Below are 23,039 nucleotides of genomic sequence, written 5' to 3' on the forward strand. Positions count from 1 at the left end.
CAGCAGTAAACTAACCCCACTATCTCGGAGATATTTGCATTGGAAGTGGGAGCAGGCACGTTTCCTCTCGAGTGATATCGTTGCAACACGTCCAGTCCCGAGATTCTCAGCAGAAGTTGCACACTTGCGCTACAGCAGATACTAGCTTAACTGACCGTTTTTCACTGTGTAGCAGAAATGTCTCTTCTAGTGTGAACAAACGTGTCTAACTTGACGAATATAATGGCACCCGGTTTTTAAAAGATGCTTACCCCCGAAGGAAATTCTCTTTAAAATTTCCCACCAAAGCTTTAAATCTGAGAAATCTGCAATAAAATCTGATGTCAAGGAATAACTTCAGAGTGTTTTTTTTTTTTCACCAGAAAATAAGTTTGCTCTTTCTTCAAGATAGGACTGCTCCCGTGAAGATACCAATGCAGTGTGTTACGAGAATTGTCACTTACAGAGTGGGCAACACACGATTCAATTTTGGGAGTATACGAATGAATGTTTGTAATATCATGTTCTGAGGCATCAAGGGATCACCAATTTGGTACTGGAGGGCAGCGTGGAGGGTAAAAATCGTAGAGGGAGACCAAGAGATGAATACACTAAGCAGATTCAGAAGGATGTAGGCTGCAGTAGGTACTGGGAGATGTAGAAGCTTGCGCAGGATAGAGTAGCATGGAGAGCTGCATCAAACCAGTCTCAGGACTGAAGACCACAACAACAACAACATCCGTTCCTCACACAAGACGGCAGTATATCATCCAAAATGTTACGGCAGATATGTCTGGAAACAGGGATATTGGGACTCATATAATGGAACTAGAAAGCGCTGTAAGTAAACTCGTCATTGGGAAATAAAGGACAAGAACGGTGTCAAATGCAAGTGGCTATCATAGCACGGCGCAACCAGAAACTGTCTTCTTGGAGTCCATTGTTTAGAAGAGCCCACATTACCCTTGCAATACCAAAGGGAAGGTGTGTTACATATGCCACATTTAGAAAACATTGTAATCTAGTCAATTAGCTTACACTTTACAATTCTGAAAAAATCTTTATTGTTTTTAATGAATTCTTGTTATATATTCCATATATATTTCAAAATTTTTCAATTATCTCTTTAAAAAGTATGTAGAAAGTGAAAGTCAACAACAATGAAGGAAATTTGCGTTTTTTAAATTTCTTTTGTGGTGACGATAAAGTCGGTAAAGCACTTTGACATTGCTAAGAGTGTGCTGAAAGGTATCTTCAGGTTTTCGACCCTGCCTACACATCAGAACCTCATTAAAAAGTATGTTGTTAACATAATTCAACAACAATTAACGACTTTTATTTTTTAATTTTTTGGCGTGGGCATAAGGTACTCCCCCCCCCCCCCCTCCTTGATAATGCGCTTTATGGAAAAAGCTTTGGTATTGCTAGGGTTAAGCTGGTCCTGGAGTGCTATAACTCGTACGACCCGGTCACGACAAAGCGAGGTACTGTAGCAAAACTATTCGTCTCTTATGCTGGATCCACATTACGTCTGTGGCTGCAACGAACACGAGGTCCGACCTAATCAAACAACTTTGAATTGACTTAATCAAATAACTGATGGAATTCGATAGAGTGAGAAATATGGAAACTAAAAAGTCGTAGTATGAAAGGAGCTTCACTCCTCGCTTTCATTTTGTTATAAACATTTGAAAATACAATTCCTCCGATTCGTTTCAGCCACAGGCTGATTTCTCTGATATCGTTGATCTGAATTCGTAGTTCATACACGTGTTATTACATTTTTCACAGACAACATGAAACATTTCCTTAAGAAAAGAGCCACATTCGAGCAAGAAAATCACTACTTATATTTGAAAAGACATGACGTTGTTCAAGTAATGTGCAGCCTCAACCGTCCCAAAAAAGAAATTACCTTTCTCGATATTCCACTAAAACCTGCTAATACGTAGCGTAAAGAGCAGACAAATAACTGGGTTAATAATATTTTGTCCAAAAGTGACATAGTGAAAAATTGGAAATTTGTGGGGACCATACTGCAGAGGTCGTCGGTCCCTAAGCCTACACACTACTTTATCTAACTTAAACTAACTTACGCTATGGACAACACACACACCCATGCCCAAGGGAGGACTCGAACCTCCGACGGGGGGAGTCGCAGGGACTGTGCAAGGCGCATCAGACCGCGCGGCTAACCCGTAGCTGCATGAAGATACAGCTTACTTCTCACAAAAATAAAAAATAGCAAGAAGTCGCTGTTAACGGGTGCTATTTATTAAAACCGAATATCGCCGTTGCTGGCTTCTATAAATAGTATTATTAATAGTGGCTCGTTCCTGGTCTCACTTCATTGTAAGAATTTGCTGGAGTTAGTTGAACACCGGTAATAAAAAGACGTACTGCACGATCAGGCCCCATCGCCAGTCCGATGCGATACTGATGCGTGGCGGGCTATTTTTAGGCACGAGCCGTGTGTGTAGCGCCGCTGCCACGGCTGAGGTGGGCGGTGGCCTTGACCTTAGAACTGGACCCGAAGCGCCTTCCGGCGCGCGCTGTACAACGCCACAGCCACGCGTTCATGATTAGCCGACGGTTATCTATGCACTAGCCGCCCGCGCCCCGCGGGTTAAATAGTTATTTATAAAGAAATGTTAATGATGAAACTAACTATCCGTGCGTATGCGCAATCACAGAAGTTATCTCTTGGCGGTACTGAGGCGCTACATGGGGCGGGGGAATCAAATTTTGAGATGATGGGAGAAGCTGACAGAATACATGTTGCTCATAACCTACTCGTCTACTTATCGAAAAAACTGATGTCTGCGTGTAATGAATTCTACTCTGTAAAATGATGAAAGTCTATATGAATGCAGCTTGCCGTTAACTTGGTGTAATGTTTTGTCTGTACAGAAGTGTATCTGTCGCCTTTATCGCTCTTTCACCCTCACACATAAATCGGTACAATAAAGTCAGGGCTTCGTGTTTTCTTATTAGGCTGATCCGTGAAAAGACAGACAAACAATTATGCTAATGGAGGATTCTGAGTAATTTCTCGAATTTCATTCGCTCTCTCTCTCTCTCTCTCTCTCTCTCTCTCTCTCTGTCCTTTATCTGTGTACAGTTTAACTATATTATTTACGTGAAATCAGCCTAGTAGAATCTCTGGTGGAGCCCTTCGTCTTAATGTTCAGCGGCTGGCTTGCTGGAAAAGATCTTTACAGTTGTTATTTGTTATTAAGCGCTGCATTCAGTTGGGAAAATCGATCGTTTGAACAATTCGTTCAGTTTACAACACATCTAAAATTTCAGATGTGGACGAAGCCTTTTTGGACGACTTATAAAAACTCAGAGATTGCAGGCTCTCTTCGTCACAGCTGAAACTTCCCAATTAATTACAGGGCCCAGACAATCAGACAGAGAACTCATTCATCATTCACTCTAGAATAAAATGTTCACAAACCTTATTTCTGAGGAAAATTGTATATTGAATCCATTTCCGTACATGTTTCGTTTTCTGTTGGTTCCAAGTCTCATGTAATTTACTTTTACAGGTTTTTTTTTTTCTTTATCGATCACGCTAGCGGCACAAACATTCCTAGCTCGCTTTAGCGCGAAGAAGAGTAAATAAATCTCCTTTAGCAATCCGACAATCTTCCAACCGATACTTCCGAAGCTGTTCCTCTCTCTCTCTATATAATAACCATGGAGCATACATTTCTGTACCTCTGTTGTTCCAAAGAATAAACGTACTAGAAAAATACTTTGGCGTCGACGAGCTGTCGGCGCATATATTACTAGAAAATCTGATCAGATACTTTTCAAACGTAAATACATGTGGATGATTTGGTTGACCATTATTAATTATTGCGTGGTAGAGGGTAATTTTCCGTGGGGAGATTACATGCGCTACACTTAATGCGTTCAGTTGATAGTTAACTTCCGTGGAATGACTTCTTAACCATGTTGCCCATCTCAAGTGAACAGTAATTTTTTCGTAATAAAAGGTAGTAATTTGTTAATTCAGGGTATAGGCTATCTCCATTCCAAATTTCATCCAAATCCGCCCAGCAGCTGAAGGAGTAAGAAACATGATAACTCGACAAAGAGAGGAAAACAGCAATTTCTACTTTGGTGCAGCGCAAAGTTTATATTATTTGTACATGCAATGACGTCATCTGCCCTCAAGTGTGTGCCAGTTACCAGCGGATACGCTCGCATATCAAAATCAAATCCAGCCTCACTAAAAGCCACCACGTTTTTCAAGTCTGTCTGTCGTACAGCACTTAAATGACACCGTTGTGTCTTCAAGCGTCTCAAGAGCTGTAAGATACATTTGATGCTCCGCGGCTAAAATGCAACGGACTTTTATTGGAGTACGGATTAAATATTTTGAAGAACTTTTTTTGAGTCAGTTGTCCCCCAGATGGTTTCATACGGCCCGCCAAGAATTCCTCTCTGTCAACCTTAGAGCAGCACTTGAAACCTACATCCACAGTTATTTGTCGGATGTGTTCCAGTCTCCGTCTTCTTCTACAGCTCCCTCTAGTACCATGAAACTTACTTTCTGATGTCTTAACAGATACTTAGTCATACTGCCCCTTTTCTTCTCCGCATTTTCCGTATATTCGTTTCCTCGCCGGTCCTGCGTAGAACCTCCTCGCTCCTTACCTAATTTTCAACAGTATTCCGTAGCACATCTCAAATGCTCCGATTCTCTTCTCTTCTGTTCTGGTTTTCCCATAGTCCACGTTTTACTTACCATACAATGCTGTGCGTGCTATCATTTACAGAAAACGTTTTGATATCTTGAATCGTGTATGAGAAATGACGATTTCGATGACCCCACGATTCGCGATGCGCAGGGACGTGAAAACTTTTCAATCACTGCAGTATATGAGCTGAAATCAACCATACTCTGCTTTTAAGCAAGCGTTTTTACCTCTGCAAAGTCTTCAAAATTTCGCGCAATGTTTTACTTCATTTGATGCAGCGTACAACAAAAAGAAAATTCAGTCCTTCATGGAGCGAAGAAATCAGACTGTAAGATGTGCGAATTCATTTTTTTTTCCCGAAATGGTTTTCGAAAAATCGGGTGATACGTTTTTGACATCGGCCGGAACGCCGTCTCTCATTACAGGCAACGATTTATTTAATTCGATGCAGCGCAGTAAGTATGACGGATAACGAAAAGAAATCCAGTTCTTATCGTGTGAAAATATCAGACTGTAAGATGTGCAAAAATTAAATTTTTTCACCATATAGTGTTAGAAAATTGGATGATTAGTATTTCGTATCGGCCGAGACATTGTCTCCCAGCACAGCCACCAGCTTTTGGCGAGCAGTGCAGCCGTAACAAACGCAGCCTCAGCACGGAATGCGAAGAGCTCAGTCGTCCGTTGCAGCGGAAGGGTTAATAAAGAAACAACGAAAATATGAAGATGCCGTAAGTGAGCAGTATCAGTACACGTTGCTCAGAAATGAGATTGCCGGAGAGTGTAGAAAAGCTAAGGAAGAATGGATGTCGATTGAATATTTAGCCGTAACGTTGCGAAACGACTTGAAATTGACCGAGCACTTAAGGTCGGCTGTAGAGAAAGTGAATGGTCGGCTTCGGTTTGTTGTGAGATTCGTAGGAAAGAGTAGATCATTCATTGAGTATAGAACACCTGTGAGATCAATTCTTGAGGACTGTTCGAGTGTTTTGGATTCCCACAAGGTTGAATTAAAGGGAGATATCGAAGGAATTCAAAGGCGTGTTGCTAGATTTTATTGGTTCGATCAGCACACAAGCATTACGAAAATGCTCGGTGGACGCAAATGGGACTCCATAGAGGAAAGAGAACATTATTTTTCTCGAAATTCTATGCAGAAAGTTTAAAAACCAGCATTTACTACAGACTGCAGGACGTTTCTACTACCACCAACCTCCCGTAGGCAAGAAAGATAAACCAGGGCCCGTACGGTAGCATACAGATATTCATTTTACTTAGAATTACTTAAACCTAACTAACCTAAGGACATCACACACATCCATGCTCGAGGCAGGATTTGAACCTGCGACCGGAGCGGTCGCGTGGTTCCAGCCTGAAGCGCCTAGAACCGCTCGGCCACACCGGCCGGCTGTATGTAAATTTAGAGGAAAGAAGAATGACTGGAAAGCCAGATGTGCACTATATAAGTGAGGTGGTTAGGAGTTGGAACGTAAGAAAAGTTAATGAAGATCGATGAGTCACGTGCACTCTAGTTACAAAATAAATTTCTATTGCCACATTAGTTCATCATCGTGCATGATTAACGCAGCAACGGAAGAGTGACAAAATGAATAAGTTTTATTTTGAATGCGAAAGTGCTTACCAAGAAGATTTAAGCCCGATTTAAGGACCAGGTCAATACTAATAGTCTCAATTTCCTGGCCCCTGTAAATTAAAATTGTACATTTCAGTTGACTGTATACTGACAGAGATGAACAGAAAATTAGTCAACGTTTTCCAGACAACGATTCTCCTGTTCAAAAAGAAGGGCGGTTGTGACACGCACGGTTTATTGCGCTGCGCCGCGTACCCAGTTGCGCCTTTGTCCAGGGTGGGCGCGCTCGTTCCGCTTCCACGTCGCTACGCGGTTGCCCGGAACTGTACTTGCCTTCGGCCCAGGCGCTGAACAAAGGAGCAGCGCGCAGCGTCCTGGACCGCCGCCCGCAGCGGAACAAATGGCCGCCTTCAGCGGTACCTCACCCGTCATCTTCGTGGAACACGACCTGTCCCGCCGCCGTGGAATAAGTTCAGGGCTCGGAGGATAAGTATGACGAACACTTCAAGTGAAAGGGTTCGTTTAGGGCCTTAAACTCCACCTTTTGCAAAACCAGTTGTTTTTCTTTTTTTATCCAAACATGTTTCAATATATGACTGCAATCAAAACAAAATAAAAATGCATGTGTTATAGGTTTTGGGCTTAAATTTGGAAACCATCAAAAGTTTTGCAGTTTTCTACAGGAATAAAATGAAACTCAATGAAGATAGCACATAGATGTCGAAACATGTTTGAATGAAGAACAAAAAGGGAGGGATGTGTTTTTCAAAAGTCGGAATTTTAAAAATTTACATTTAATTCGGAAACACGGCAGGGCGGCAACAGGACTTCCAAAGATAGCAAAAAGACTGAGAGTGCGTTTTTGCCCGTAGTACCTTCATGCAGAGCTATTACATGGTTGTTTCGCCTTTTGCATTACTACACAGTCTGCTAACGTTGCCGTAATGCTGACAAGCCAACGTTATGACAGCCCCTTTCCACAGAGAGATGCAGTATCAGGAGATGTGAGTGTGGATATTTAGTGTAATGTGAGAATCATAGCTGTTGCCTGTAAAATACCTTCATACCCTATCCTTGCAAGTTTATTTATTTATTTATGCGTTTGTTTCACCTGGCAAGGTAGGCCCTTTAGGCCCTCTCTTATCTGACCAGTCTTCCTAAGTGAGTAAAACAGCAATTAGCTTGGTACATGAGCAATGTAGAATAATAACAGCAACAATATCTGTTGCAACGAGTGTGTGGAATGTAAGAAAAAAGTATGTATTATTAACATTAAGGTGTAAACTCATTACGCTCTTGACAAAAGTGAGCAATGCCATCTAACAGAAGCATATGCCATTAGTACAGAAAGAATAATGTGGGGAAGAAGTTGACTCGTCACAGGGAGGGCGAGGAGTAACTAGGTAAGATTAGCAGATGAGGCGGAAGGAAGAAAACAGAAACAGAGAAGGATGAGAAAAGCGTAGACAAAGTGCGACAGAGTTACTCGTTCTCTGTTGGACAAAAAGAAAACAGCTGGAATGTGCCTAGATGCAAGCCACGCCGATGATAAAAGAGAGTTTTGGATAACATACAGATTGCAGAGTAATTTGTTTCACAGTCGTATGGCAGAAATAGAGAAGAATATGGAGAAATACTGTATTTATTATTATGGAAAGGTACAGCCGAATTGCTGGACATATCAGATTGGTATTGCAGTTGCAGCATGATGATAGACGTTTGAGATGGTGATGATGGTTCAGATGGCTCTGAGCACTATGGGACTTAACATCTGAGGTCATCAGTCCCCTAGAACTTAGAACTACTTAAACCTAACAAACCTAAGGACATCACACACATCCATGCCCGAGGCAGGATTCTAACCTGCGACCGTAGCAGTCGCGCGGTTTAGACGTTTGAGACCAGTATATGAGGAGAGGTATTGATGGCATCAGAGCGAGTGAAAATCACGCTGCGTATCCGGTCGCTTCCACTCTGAGTAGGGGAATCACTGACACTGAATGTTGCACACCTACCTTACGAAAGCGTTCATTGCTAGCTCGAGTCATCTGTGTTTTCGCTATTCGTGCCGTGTTGAACTACTTCACAGTAATAAAGGTTTGGCAAGACTGTTTAATTTTGTTAATCCTCCTCCGAAAGCGAAAATACTTTGTTGATGCAGTCCTGCATAGGGACAAATGATCATCGTAATAAAATGGAGAAGTCAGAGCTCGCACGGAGAGATCTAAGTGTTCGTCTTTCCCGCGCGCTGTTCGAGAGTGAATGGATCTGAGCACTATGGGACTTAACATCTGGGGTCATCAGTCTCCTATAACTTAGAACTACTTAAACCTAACTAACCTAAGGACATCACACACATCCATGCCCGAGGCAGGATTCTAACCTGCGACGTCGCGGTCGCGCGGTTCCAGACTGAAGCGCCTATAACCGCTCGACCACTCCCGCCGGCGCTGTTCGAGAGTGGAGCAGTAGACAAACTAAAGTGGACTTGCAATACGGCGGCTGTACTTCCCCGCATGGGGCCTCCTGGCCAACAATGCCATACGATCATTTAAGTAGACAAACAATGTGAAATCAGTTCGATGAACCCTCTGCCTGGCACTTGAGTGTGAATTGCATATTAGTCACGTAGATGTAATTTGAGATAGAAATATTTTTCTAAATTTCTGGATCCCCTGTAGGCAGGAGAAAGATTTCCTGTATGGTACAACAGTTTATCCTTCCTACTTCAGATGTTCATCTACATCCGTTACTGGTAGTGGCTTTAGATAGTAAAGCAGAAGAGAACTGTAAAATGGACGTAGCCGTCAAATCTAGCCAGTCTTGCTCACCGGAACCAAATATGCACGATATTCTTCAGTGCAACCAAAACTTTACATTGAAGCACACTGTGTCCGCAGAGGAGGTACGCTGGACAAGAGTAACTCGTACTGAGGGAAGGAGACGTCCAAAGAATGACAGACGAGAGCTCTAGATGTAACTTTGATCATGAAGTCCAATCTTCAAAGGGAGATGGAACTAATTCATGGCAACGGTTGCGTTACTGTCCACTATTTTCTGCACAGTGGAAACTCGATTTTTCGGAAGACTTGAACAGGTGAGGTACTTTCTCGTTGATACTTGGCATAAGAATATATCAGTGATTTTTCTTTTAAGTGCGGGAATGCCTAAAACTAATCTAAGGAGAAGTGCGAAACGCGGGGTATCATTGAGACAAAACGTCTGTCAATGATACACAGACCACATCATTGTCAGTAGTGTTCGGATCGATATGCACCTAAAACCCACGAAATATGCGCCAAAACTCCTCGAAATATGCGATTAAAATATGCTCTTACTGTCAGTATATGCCTTCAAATATACAGCTAAAATTCTTTAATTATGCATTTCTCTTAGATAAATTCTTTAAAATATGCATCGTACTTGGGAAAATTAATGAATAACCATCAAATATTTTCAATAATGGCTATAATTCAATGAATAAAATGACGGTTAACATAAGTACTTACACGATAACTTAGGTAAAATCTAAAAAATAGAATTTGTTTGTACTACCGACATTTTTTTCCATATTCTCTACTTGAAAATTTTTCCTGTGGTCAAATAATAACATTTTCGATCTTGAAAAATGATCGTTCAACATCACATGACACTACAGGTAAAAATTTAAGAGCAGCGACGTCAGAGGACGTGAAATCATCTAGATTCTCTGAACGTTTCTCTCCCTCCAGTAACTGAGCGATCTTCCGAATCGCAGACCAACCAGGATTTCTATGAAGAACTGCGTCCAATTTTCTTCCAAGTCTCTCACCGATCGCCGGCCGCGGTGGTCTAGTGGTTCTAGGCGCGCAGTCCGGAACCGCGGGACTGCTACGGTCGCAGGTTCGAATCCTGCCTCGGGCATGGATGTGTGTGATGTCCTTAGGTTAGTTAGGTTTAAGTAGTTCTAAGTTCTAGGGGACTGATGACCACAGAAGTTAAGTCCCATAGTGCTCAGAGCCAGCCATCTCACCGATCGGACCCGGCCAACTCTTGCTCTGTGTTCTGATTCTTTCGACGAGAGCCACTGCCTTAGTAGCTTCCTTGTTATGAGTCTTAAGTTTTTCAATTAGGCCTGGAAGACCACCCAAGTGCGCTCGGATGAACGATAGGCTGTGTAGCAAGCTGGTATTCTTCAAGGTGTCCTTGGCTTTTGTTCTGGCTAAATTTTCGCTATCTTCAAAGTCCTTTAGGACCTGGAACAAGAAAGTAGTAACCTAGTGAATGTTGGTTTCAAGCTGAAAAGCCCTGTACAAAGAAATAAGCTTAATATTGGAACTCTAAGTTGTGTTCATTTTCTTTGCTTATTCAATTTATCCAGAACTACATACACATCCATACCTCTTCAACGTTTCTGTGGTTGTCTGCATAATAGTTTGCAGCTGCAATCCACGTTCCCCACCTCGTCAACACTGGTTCTGGTGGCAGAGAACAGTCAGGGCGAGCAGTCTTGAAAGCTCTCACTCGACTTGGTGGCTTGATGAAAACCTTCTTTGCCGAAAATACAGGGCCGTTGACCTCTGGCAATGTGGTTCTGACTTCTTCAGCGACTCGATGGATTCCATCAGCCAGACACGTGAGGTGAATAATTTTAGGGTAAAACACCCGGAGACACACTGCATCCTTCAGCATATATGAGGCACTATCCTTCACAATGCTCAAAACCTTGTTCTCCCCACGTTTTTTACTTTCACTTCTCCATAGCAAACCTGAAAGAAAATCAAAGAATTTTATAAATTGTTTATTATTGGCTTGGGACATGATGTGAAAAACTAATTATTGGCTCAGGTTATGATTTGAAAAACTGCACTCTTATATTACCTATAATTTATTTTAAACTATTCAATATTGGCGAAACTTACACAATGCTGCCTGAAATGTGGGTGCAATGGTGACGTGTGTCGTTCGTTCCACTTCTTTGCACAGTATGAGGTGAACTTGTGCGGCCTCGTCACCAGACAGTTTTCCAACTGTGACGTGCACCATATATCGACCGCAAGCATCAGTGGTTTCTTCAACGGATAGCCAACCTGGAGAATCGCCAATGTCTTTCCTAATACTCTCCAATGTTTGTAATAGAGAAACTAAATTTTAAAAATACACATAAACATGTTGACACTACGTAGGAGACATACACACAAAAACAAACTATATCTCTTTTAACAACTACCTATATTTGACTATTTTCTTATGTATATACATTGACCAATTCGCACAAAAATTATATTCCTTAAAAATAAATTTACTTTCTTTTCGCAGTGAACGTTTCGAGACAAACTGTCTCCTTCTCATGTTCTTTCTTCATCTGTCTTTTCCTTTCTTGAAAAACTTCACTCACTTTAGGTTAAGTTTTTCTACGTTCAAGTAGCACTGTTCATTTTACAAAAATAAACAGTCAAACATAATTTAAATTAATTTTTCTAGTTTCTTTAAAATTAAACGACTATTATTTTGGCCCATGTATATACCAAATTATATCCATTGACTTCCACATACCTAGGTTCATAAATACCCTTACCTTTTCATCCAGTGAGTCCACATAGTTCTTTCTGAGCGTTGACTCGTGAGGAATAACTTTTCCGGTATATTTTTTCAAGAAGGTCCTTAATCCTTCATTCTCCAGCTCATTCAAGGGATGTTCGCTTTTATTCAAGACTCGTAAAGATCTTCACTGAACTCATTTTGTCGTCCATATACTTCGAAAATGAGGAGATCAATGGTTGCTGTGAAGTTTCAGTTGCAATTTTTTCTCAACCCTGACCTTGAAGCGTTGGAGAAGTGAACAAATATCAATAAGTGCGTACAACTGAACAAAAATGTAAGAGAACAATGTGTACCTGCGAGATGGCCACTCAAAAAAGTGAATTAAGACTACAAATAAGTTTCTGAAAACTGGACCTTCTATCCCATCACAACATTTAACATTATTTTTTAATTTCCAACAACGCCGAAGGTAATTCCAAAAGGTTTTTTTTTGTTCCTTCCCATTCGTACATAGAAAACATACACGCATATTTACAAATGAACTTAATAATTGTTTTAATTTCTTGGAAAAATTATCGAAAAAGAAAAAACAAAATTAAACTTACCTCTTTTTCACATACTTGTCAGAATATTATTTTTCCGTCCGTTGTGAAAGCACTATCGCTCCCGATCAATTTCTGCAAATTATTGGTTTTTGACCTGGTTATATCGTAATTTGAAGAAGGTAGCATAGAGTCGATGAGAAGAAAACGGAAACACACGCAAGAATGATTCATATTCCGAAATGCCAACAATAACTGGTAGAGCATTGTTGGTGCACTGCAGAGATCAGGTGAGCGACCTGAAAATGCAGTAACTGCGGGCAACAAATACCGAAGCACGTTGCTACTCCGGTAAACCATCTTGCAACAATGAACCATCACAAGTCTTTAGCATCATTATCCGAGAGACTGCCTAAGTGGGAAAACAAGACTATGTCCCTCCATAAGCTACTCACGTTTACCTGAAAGGCTTTTATTCTAATGGCTCGTCACGTATTATCTCATTTTGGAAATTTATTGGTCTAATATTCTGGGAGGTTCTTGGGTTGTCAGGGAACAAAATGAACCTCAATATTACGTATAAATGTCAAAAATATGCATCTTTACTGCCATTACCTCTAAATATGACAATAATATGCTCAAACGCCAAAAATATGCAAATATATGCATTTTAAATTTGAATTAAGTAGCTTAGTACCTCCAAAACATCATAATTCATAAAGATACAACACCAGGTACCGTAAAAAAATATGATATGCAAAACATGCAAAATCCAAACTCTACTATCAGTGAACCTATTAAAATAAAGGGCCTGAACAAGTATTTGGAAGTCACACCCATACGCCATGTCAATTGGCAATTTCTCAGTCGATTCAGCCCACGATATTGCAGAATGTTTTCCTTCTTGTTATGGAAATTGACATTCCAGAGCTACAGTCTGTTCTCATGTTATCTACTTATCTGTCGTTCTATGAAGTTGCAGCTATATGTAATTTAATAAACGGGCACGGTGTTACTGATAAAACCTACTACATTAATTTCAGAACACTCTCAAATTGGCTAAATGTCGACCCGGAACATTATTGGTCTGAGCTCATTAATCGGTAATAAACAGGAGTTTGTACTTATCAACGACTTCGTAAGTACCTGAGGGTATTTCGTGACACATTTAACTTAAACATAGCAGGCGATGGGCGGTGTCGTTTCTTGCTTTATTTTACGATGCTGAATAGAATGCCAGGAATACTGAGTTAGGTGCGCAGTGTACTCTTGACAGTATCGTGCCGTTTGCCCGCGAGTTCTTTGCTGTTCTGTTCTGCAGACACGCTTCTGAGGTCGCTCCTTTAGGATTTTTTGTCGGACCGCTTTGTGTGCTTATCCCGCTTCCGCGACACAGACGTTGGTTGTTCTGCCCTGATTGTCCGCTTTGTTAATATTTTGTCGGTTCAGCTGGGCGTGCGCAGTTTGCCCGTGGTTTGTCCTCTGTCTGCGCTTTTCTTTCCTACGTCAAAGCCCGTTATTCAGGGAGACTGTTTACGCTCATGAGATTAGAACTGACGTTTAGAAAGCCTTATTTATTATGCAGATGCTTTCTCCCGAACATTGAGCGTGTTTCGTCATATGGTGCATCATTTAACAGGAGAGGTAAAGACACACACATTTCATGTTTTCTGTGTAATGTTAGCCATTCTTTAGATTTTAGAAGATTTTTATCGTTCCGAGAATCTTTTCCGTGTGTCTTGGCGATAATCAACATCAAATATTTTAATCATTATATGAAAATCAGTGTAATTTTTTTTTATTTTTCGCCCAGGTGCCAACATTTCGGTTAACAAAGACCGTCTAGTGGCTCTTGACTGCGTGCCGACAGTAATAAATTACTATTTACTGAGGAACATTGTTTGCATTTGTGAACACAAATACATTGGTGTCGAAAGAGCAACAAAAGGAAATTTTGCAAGGTTGCGTTTATTTTGCCACAAAACAGCACAGACATGTGATAGTACAGCAGAAACAATGTAAAGTATACAGAACGTAATAACTGCAAGATGCATAACGGTATACAAAAATGTCCTTCGTTTTTTTTTTTTTTTATTTTCATCTTAACGAATTTGCACATACATTCTGACAACTGGATAATGTGCTCAGTGTGGGATGTGACCATCTCTGGCAGGCTTGACAACGACGGGACATACTGTGAATGATGTCATCAGTCTCATGTTGAGGCAATAACGCCCATTCTTCCTGCAGAGCTGCTCACAAGTCTTGGAGAGTGGTTGGTGGATGCTGACGTGATGCAACCCGCCCCCTGGTGCATCCCAGACATGCTCTATGGAACTCAAATCGGGAGAGCGGGCAGGCCATGCCATGCGTGGAATATCTTCCGTTTCCAAAAAAACATCAACCACTGTGCTCTATGAGGTCATGCATTACCGTCTATCGATACGAAGTTTGGGCACACAGCACCTTGCAACATCCACGCATGAGGTACCAAGATCTCCTCGCTGTACCTGTTAAATCTTGCTGTTTCACCCGTACAATTTCGTGAAGGAATGTCGAATGGTCAACATAATCCATTCCCACACCATTGGGGATCCTCGTCGATATCGGTCTCTTTCCACAATATTTGGGTCCCGAAATCGTGTTCCACGTGTCCTCCAGATGCGAATCCGCCGAGAATCACTCTCCATGCCAAATCGGGACTCATCTGTGGAAAGAACTCTGGCCCGCCGTTCCTCCATGTGGCATGTTAATGGCATCACTCTACACGTTCCTTTCTGTGAAGACACGCCAGCGGTAAACAGACGGCTGGTCTTCAACAATAACGGCCACTCTGCTGAAGCCTTTTGTACAACGTTTGCCTCGATACAATACATCCAGGGGATATTGCGAGGTCTGATGCCAGTTGTAGTGCAGTAGTAAGGCGGTACCGTCGTGCCCTTATGGCCAAATAACAGTCCACTCTCTCTGATGACACATGTGGTGGGCCCTGTCCTGGTCTCTGGGATACAGTTTCAGTCTCTGTATGAACTGTCGCCTCATCCGAGAAACAACAAAACGATTCACATTAGGGCGCGGGCCACATCAGTTTGCGACTGGCTGCTTCCATCCTTCCTATGGCCCTCCTCAACAGAGTCTCTAGGCGTCTTCTCTGTGTCACACTGCACTGTCTGTGACTGTACACAGCGATTGTGAATGTGGGACTACCCTACCAACACTACCCCGCTTGATAAGTGCCCTGGCGTGTTTGTTCGTTGAGTAGAATGCCATCTTCCGTGCACAGCTAGAGAGCCTGTATAGGGAGAGAGTGGCCAACAGGACGATACGGCGGCCATTTTTCTGCCAAACTGCGGGCGGGACTTTTGAATGGCCAGTAGTGGAGTAGTGGAGTACACACTCACCGAATCAAAAGCACAAGACAATATGGCGAAATCATTCGTTAAATGCCTCTGTTTATAAGAATAATGTGTTATAATAATTTTCACATTGCCACTTTACAGGTCTGTTTTCAAATTTAACTATGTATATTGCAAGTTGTTTTATATGTAGTAAAAAGCAAAAAGTTGCGATAGTGTGTTCAAGAGCAATCTTCTGTCCACTATGTGGCAATTGCCAGCCATGAAGAGAATATCTGAGAAACTATTCTTCAAGAATTACTCTTGCTAATGCCACCATAAAAACGCAACAACTGAGACCTTATCAATCAAGTCGGTAGCAGATTTTGGATCATATTGTGAGCCGATCTGAAATGTATTGCTGTTGCAGTCATCAATTTGAAGACTTACTTGATACGACTCTCCATGCTAGTCTGTGTTGTACAATCCGTTTTGTATCTGCATAACTACTGCAGTCTACAACCGTTTGAATCGCTTACTATATTCAAGCCTTCGTTGCCCCCTATAATTTTTCCCCCCGGACTTCCCTCCACTACTAGAATGACGATTACTTGATGACACTGGATGTGTCCTATCAAACAATCCCTTAGTCAAGTTAGTCATAAAGATTGCCTCTCCCCAATTCGATTCAGTATAGCTTCAGCTTCATTAGTTACTCGACCTGCCATCTACTATTAATTACTCCTCTGTAACACAACATTCCAAAAGTTTTACTTCAATATCAGGCTGTACTTCAAACAAATACTTTCAGAAAAAACTTCCTAATACGCAAATTTATATTCAAGCTCAACATATTTCTCTTTCATAGGGAAGCTGTTTTTCTTCTTGCCAGTCTACATTTTCATTTATTATCATTACTTCTGCTTAACCCTTAATAGGAACAATAATTATTACTACGTAAGAGGAAATATGTGTCTGCAAGTCACGGTAACTAAAAAATCTTGCTTTTCTTGCAAAAAGGTACATTAATATATTAGTATAATGAACAAACTGAACAGTAATTCACTAAACGTTCCCATCAAGAGAGGATTCCAGTATGTATTACTTTCATGAATACTCGTATAATGGAACTCTACAAGAACTGTGGTCAACCAAATATCTCCTATCTTAAGGTTATCACCTACATTTTTAACAGCCTTTTATATATCTTGTATTTCCCCGTTATGTTATCACGAGATATTCGTCAAGCCTTATTTGATTCTTTCGATTCCAAATAAAATCCACTTTCCCTTTGCAAACAAAAGAAACTGGAATATCTTTATTTGCCTGCTCACCTGCGCAGGAGAAGTCAACACCTGCAACAGACTCTTGCTCATCAGAGAAAGATCTGATGCTTGCTTTTTCAGGGTAAAAAGAAGGAGCACGGTCAGAATAGTCAGAAAATAAATCCTCTCTATTCCTTTCCTCTCCATTTACTACTTCCTAGCAAGTTTCTTTTCAAAATTTGGACCATCCCCTCTCAGTACTTCCGTTCGTCTTCTTTTTGGTGACTTAGATAGAACCTGTTCCATTTTAAACACCTGTAAAATATATTTGAAAGTGCTAGGCCGTGTAACACGGAATGGACAGTGCCTTGAAGGGAGGATATAAGATGAACATCAACAAAAGCAAAACGAGGATAATGGAATGTAGTCGAATTAAGTCGGCTGATGCTGAGGGAATTAGATGAGGAAATGAGACACTTAAAGTAGTAAAGGAATTTTGCTATTTGGGGAGCAAAATACCTGATGATGGTCGAAGTAGAGAGGATATAAAATGTAGACTGGCAATGGCAAGGAAAGCCTTTCTGAAGAAGAGAAATTTGTTAACATCGAGTATAGATTTAAGTGTCAGGAAGTCGTTTCTGAAAGTATTTGTGTGGAGTGTAGCCATGTATGGAAGTGAAACATGGACGATAAATAGTTTAGACAAGAAGAGAATAGAAGCTTTCGAAATGTGGTGCTACAGAAGAATGCTGAAGATTAGATGGGTAGATCACGTAACTAATGAGGAGGTATTGAATAGGATTGGGGTGAAGAGAAGTTTGTGGCACAACCTGACTAGAAGAAGGGATCGGTTGGTAGGACATATTCTGAGGCATCAAGGGATCACCAATTTAGTATTGGAGGGCAGCGTGGAGGGTAAAAATCGTAGAGGGAGACCAAGAGATGGATACACTAAGCAGATTCAGAAGGATGTAGGTTGCAGTAGGTACTGGGAGATGAAGAAGCTTGCACAGGATAGAGTAGCATGGAGAGCTGCATCAAACCAGTCGCAGGACTGAAGACCACAACACAGGCCGTGTAACTTAAAAAAGTATGTCTAAGAGGAAAGACAGTTAGCTGCATCTAATTGTACTCACCCGAAACAAAAGTATCACGTTTGGAAATACGTGCCTAATAGACACTGAAGAAAACTTGCGTTACTAGAAATATGTATTACACAGATACCGTAATATTTGAGAAAACAACTATTATTTCACCTTCCCCATCAACAGTGGCTCACACCACAAGACTGAGAAAGAAACTGTATGAAGCTACAGAGGCATTCCCGCCAATAGCGCAGTCAGTATGGCCAATCTAACAAAACATAAATACATGCGTGTCTCCTAGGCAAATACTTCCTTTTAAGGGCTAATCAGTTATTTTCCTGCCCAAAAGTCGTCTACTACTTTCAGAGTTTCGTTTCCAAAAAAATGTTCCATGGGCATCTTTGCTGTGTGTTTTAGATTGATATTCTGCATGAAGGCAGTCGGACTTCAGTGTAAATTAATTAAAGTTTTATCTCCTTTCTCGCTGTCTTCTTGGCAGGAAACATCCGATCAGACTCTGCTGGCGTTAAAACTTAGCTGCTAGGGAAGTTCATTTAGATCGTGATATGTCATATTTGTAATTGGTAAATAAAAATTGTTATACACTCACTTTGTTTATTTGAAAGACGACAACTGCTCTTTCACAATGTTAGTATGTCGTTTAGCCTAGAACATACAGACGCGTCCGTCTACTACAATAACTAAAAGGCCAGAGAGTGATACATAATTTTGTAAGGATCTTCGTTTATTCACGAAGAGTGATAAATTGTTGAACCTATAGTATTAATAAATAAAGGCTGGTCCACTCATGCCTTTGCTTTACGAAATGTGGAAGATTCACTGCTGGGGAACGTTGCAGATTTCTTCAGCACCACCTGACTTCATTCGACAACACTCCATTACCCTCGCTTTACTTTCATTTATATTCACCTTTTCACCTCTATTCAAGATATTGACCGTTCTGACGAACTGATGATCCAAGTCTTTTGCGTTTCTAACACGCAAGCCATAAAATTATTATTTGTGCTCCCCAAACTTTTATTCCTTTTCCAAACTGACCGTAGTTTCCTTTACTGCTCGCTCAGTGAGCAGACTGTTAACATGGGGGATACAGTACAAATCTGTTTCACTCCATTCTCAATTATTGCTTCCCTTTCATTCCTCCGACTCCCATAACTGCAGACTGGTTTCTGTACAAGTTGTAGATAACCTTTCACTCCACGGATTTCATGTCTCATAACTGCAGAATTTCAAAGAATGTTTTCCAGAAAATACTGTAATGTGTTCACTTAATCAGACTGTTGCTGTGGTAATACAACAGCATCGTTTTTGCCTGATCAGTTGAATTGTTTAGTGTTAAAATATTACATCAAATGCAGTTGTTCCAGACTGTTAGGTCAGCAATCTTTCCGAGTAATCATCGTAGAAGGTGAAGGTGATCCACGAGCGAGAAAGATGTATTTGTCAGCTGGTTTACTTCTGTGTTGCAGGCGCCCCAGTACTCTACAAACACGCAGCCATGGAGCAATACACTCAGACGCCTAGCCGGAAATCACAGGTAAGAGAACGCAGACTGATCGCTTCTTGAAATTACCTGTTAGCAGTTCAAGTGCTCTTGCTGTCAAATTTATCACTGTTCCATTCAAACATCGTACTCAGTGCAAGTGCGTCTGCAGGTCCACAAACGGAGGAAAAATTCTAAGGCAAATGTTAGGTCCACCTGCTGCTAACAAGGGAACCTCCCCATCGCACCCCCCTCAGATTTAGTTGTAAGTTGGCACAGTGGTTAGGCCTTGAAAAACTAAACACAGATCAATCGAGAAAACAGGAAGAAGTTTGTGGAACTATGAAAAAAATAATCAAAATATACAAATTGAGTAGTCCATGCGCAAGATAGGCAAGATCAAGGATAGTGTGAGTACACGAGCGCCGTGGTCTCGTGGTTAGCGTAAGCAGCTGCGGAACGTGGGGTCCTTGGTTCAAGTCTTCCCTTGAGTAAAATTTTATTTTCGCAAAGTTATGATCTGTCCGTTCGTTCATTGACGTCTCTGTTCACTGTAATAAGTTTAGTGTCTGTTGTTTGCGACCGCTCCGCAAAACCGTGCGATTAGTAGACGAAAGGACGTGCCTCTCCAATGGGAACCGAAAACATTTGATCGCAAGGTCATAGGTCAACCGATTCCTCCACAGGAAAACACGTCTGATATATTCTATACGACACTGATGACGGCATGTGCGTCACATGACAGGAATATGTTGTCGACCCACCTACTTGTACACTTGGCGAATGGGTAAAAAGATTCTTCTACCTTGGCAGATTTAGGTTTTCTTGTGGATGTGATAATCACTCCCAAAAAAGTGATGAAAACATAAGACTTTGTCACATAAACTAAAAATAAAAAATTAAAATTTTCACTCCAGGGAAGACTTGAACCAAGGACCTTTCACTTCGCAGCTGCGCACGCTAAACCTGAGACCACGGCGCTCCTTAGTTGTACTTCCTTTATGTTGTGTATCTTACGCGTGGACTATTCAGTTTGTATATTTTGCTTATTTTTTTCATAGTTCCACACAGCTTCTTCCTGTTTTCTAGATTGATCTTTGTTCAGTTTTTCAAGGCCTATTCACTGTGCGAACTTATAACTAAATCTGAGGGGGGTGCGATGGGGAGGTTCCCTTGTAAGAATAAGGTTAACCTTCGAAATACTATCCAAACATAAGAATAACACTAGACTCCCTGAGCTTTCTGGGAGACGTTCTAGAGTGTCTTATGCTACCAGTCAAATTAAAATCCCCAAAGACAACACTACCTTTAATTCTGAAGTAGTTTCTCTTCCAACCATAGCATAACAACGATCCGAATATTTGTTTCTGGTCCAGCAGCTACAAAGTCGAGCGAACAAAACATGAGTACGAAGGTAGTAATCCTATTTATGGAGAAAGCTTAATTCAAGTTTCGGCGTTAGTGATTGATAGTTACTCTGAGGTGATAAAACTCATGGGATGGCGATATGCACATATACAGATGGCGGTGGTATTGCGTGCGCTAGGCATAAAAGAGCAATGTATTGGCAGAGCTGTCTGTCATTTGTACTCAGGTGGTTCATATGAAAAGGTTTCCGACGTGATCATGGCCGCACGACGGGAATTAACAGCCTTTGAACGCGGAGTGGTAGTTAAAGTTAGACGCATAGGACATTCCATTTCTGAAATCGTTAGGGAATCCAGTATTTCGAGATCCACACTGTCAAGAGTGGGCCGAGAATACCAAATTTCAGATATTACCTCTCACCACGGAAAACGCAGTGACTGCCGGCCTTCACTTAACAACCGAGAACAGCGTCGTTTGTGTAGAATCGTCAGTGCTAACAGACAAGCAACTCTGCTTGAAATAACCTGGAAATCAACGTGGGACGTACGACGAACGTATGCGTTAGGACAGTGCGGCGAAATATGCCGTTAATGGGCTTTGGCAGCAGACGACCGACGCGAATGTTAAGAGCTGATGGCAGTGTTCGAATGTTGCGCAGACCCCGCGAACCCAAGGACACAAGTCGTCAACAAAACACTGTGCAGGCTGCTGGTGGCTCCATAATGCCTGCCGGAGTGGCCGAGCGGTTCTAGTCGCTACAGTCTGGAACCGCGCGACCGCTACGGTCGCAGGTTCGAATCCTCCCTCGGGCATGGATTGTGTGATGTCCTTAGTTAGATTTAAGTAGTTATAAGTTCTAGGGGACGGATGACCTCAGAAGTTAAGTCTCATAGTGCTTAGAGCCATTTGAGCTCCATAATGGTGTGGGCTGAGTTTACATGGAATACCAAGCCACAGTTGTTGGCGATTGGTTTGAAGAACACTCTGAACGATACGAGTGTATGATTTGGCCACCCAGATCGTCCGCCGGCGTCGGTGGCCATGCGGTTCTAGGCGCTCAGTCCGGAACCGCGCGACTACTACGGTCGCAGGTTCGAATCCTGCCTCGGGCATGGATGTGTGTGATGTCCTTAGGTTAGTTAGGTTTAAGTAGTTCTAAGTTCTAGGGGACTAATGACCTCAGATGTTGAGTCCCATAGTGCTCAGAGCCATTTGAACCAGATCGTCCGACATTAAGCTCATCGAACATTTATGGGACATAACCAAGAGATCAGTTCGTGCACAATTATGGACGGATGTAGAGGCAGCATGGCTCAGTATTTCTGCAGGAGACTTCCAACGACCTGTTCAGACCAAGCCTCGTCCAGTTGCTGCACTATGCCGGGCGAAAGGCGGTCCGCCACAATGTTTGGAGGTATCCCTTGACTTTTGTGGCCTCAGTGTAAACCGCCTTCATTAGTTCCACTAGACCTCTCGGTAGATAAGAGGTTAATGTTTTATTAGGAAATTAACGGGGCACGTAAATAAAGGTTGCACTTTCGTCATAAGCGAGGTAACAAAGTTTGGGCTCTTGTATGCTACTGACATGCAGCCCACTGGAACATACTAATATCTTAAGAAGACACAGACCTTATAACGGAGGATCCCTATCTGTGCAGCCGACACTCGTCAGAATATCTTATCAGCAAACTTCCACTTCGTCTCACGAACTAATTCTTTTCATTCTTTGATATCCCAGTACTCTGATGTGTCAGCGGACCGGTCTCTACATCCACCAGACAATTAACTATTAACCCAAACATGGGCCATACAGTCACACTAATGTCCAGATTCTTAAAAACAGACCTCTAAATTGCTAGTACATATAGAAGACAGGCGGTCTTAACCTCTAGAAGACAGGCATTCTTAACCTTGTTGAGCTGCTGCGGCATGCTAAACATTAGAGGCGACGGAGCTTATACATGCTTCGACCCATTCACTGTATTACACTAATGAATGGATGCAGGTGGTCAGACAGGGTGCTTACAAGGGAACCTCCCCATCGCACCCCCCACAGATTTAGTTATAAGTTGGCACAGTGGACAGGCCTTGAAAAACTGAACACAGATCAATCGAGAAAACAGGAAGAAGTT

At 41.7% G+C, this 23,039-nt stretch overlaps 1 protein-coding gene across 1 annotated transcript in view; it reads left to right on the forward strand.

The window, feature by feature from the left end:
- Positions 1 to 23,039, forward strand: part of LOC124710084 (tyrosine-protein phosphatase non-receptor type 13-like) — a 242,409-nt gene that overhangs the window by 48,431 nt on the left and 170,939 nt on the right. Inside the window, exon 2 of the mRNA XM_047240895.1 lies at positions 19,526 to 19,593. Within this exon, the coding sequence (XP_047096851.1) occupies positions 19,555 to 19,593 (39 nt within the window). The 5' untranslated portion in view covers positions 19,526 to 19,554. The remainder of the gene's footprint in view (positions 1 to 19,525; positions 19,594 to 23,039) is intronic.

The sequence above is a fragment of the Schistocerca piceifrons genome, chromosome 1, assembly GCF_021461385.2.
Source record: "Schistocerca piceifrons isolate TAMUIC-IGC-003096 chromosome 1, iqSchPice1.1, whole genome shotgun sequence".
NCBI lineage: Eukaryota > Metazoa > Arthropoda > Insecta > Orthoptera > Acrididae > Schistocerca > Schistocerca piceifrons.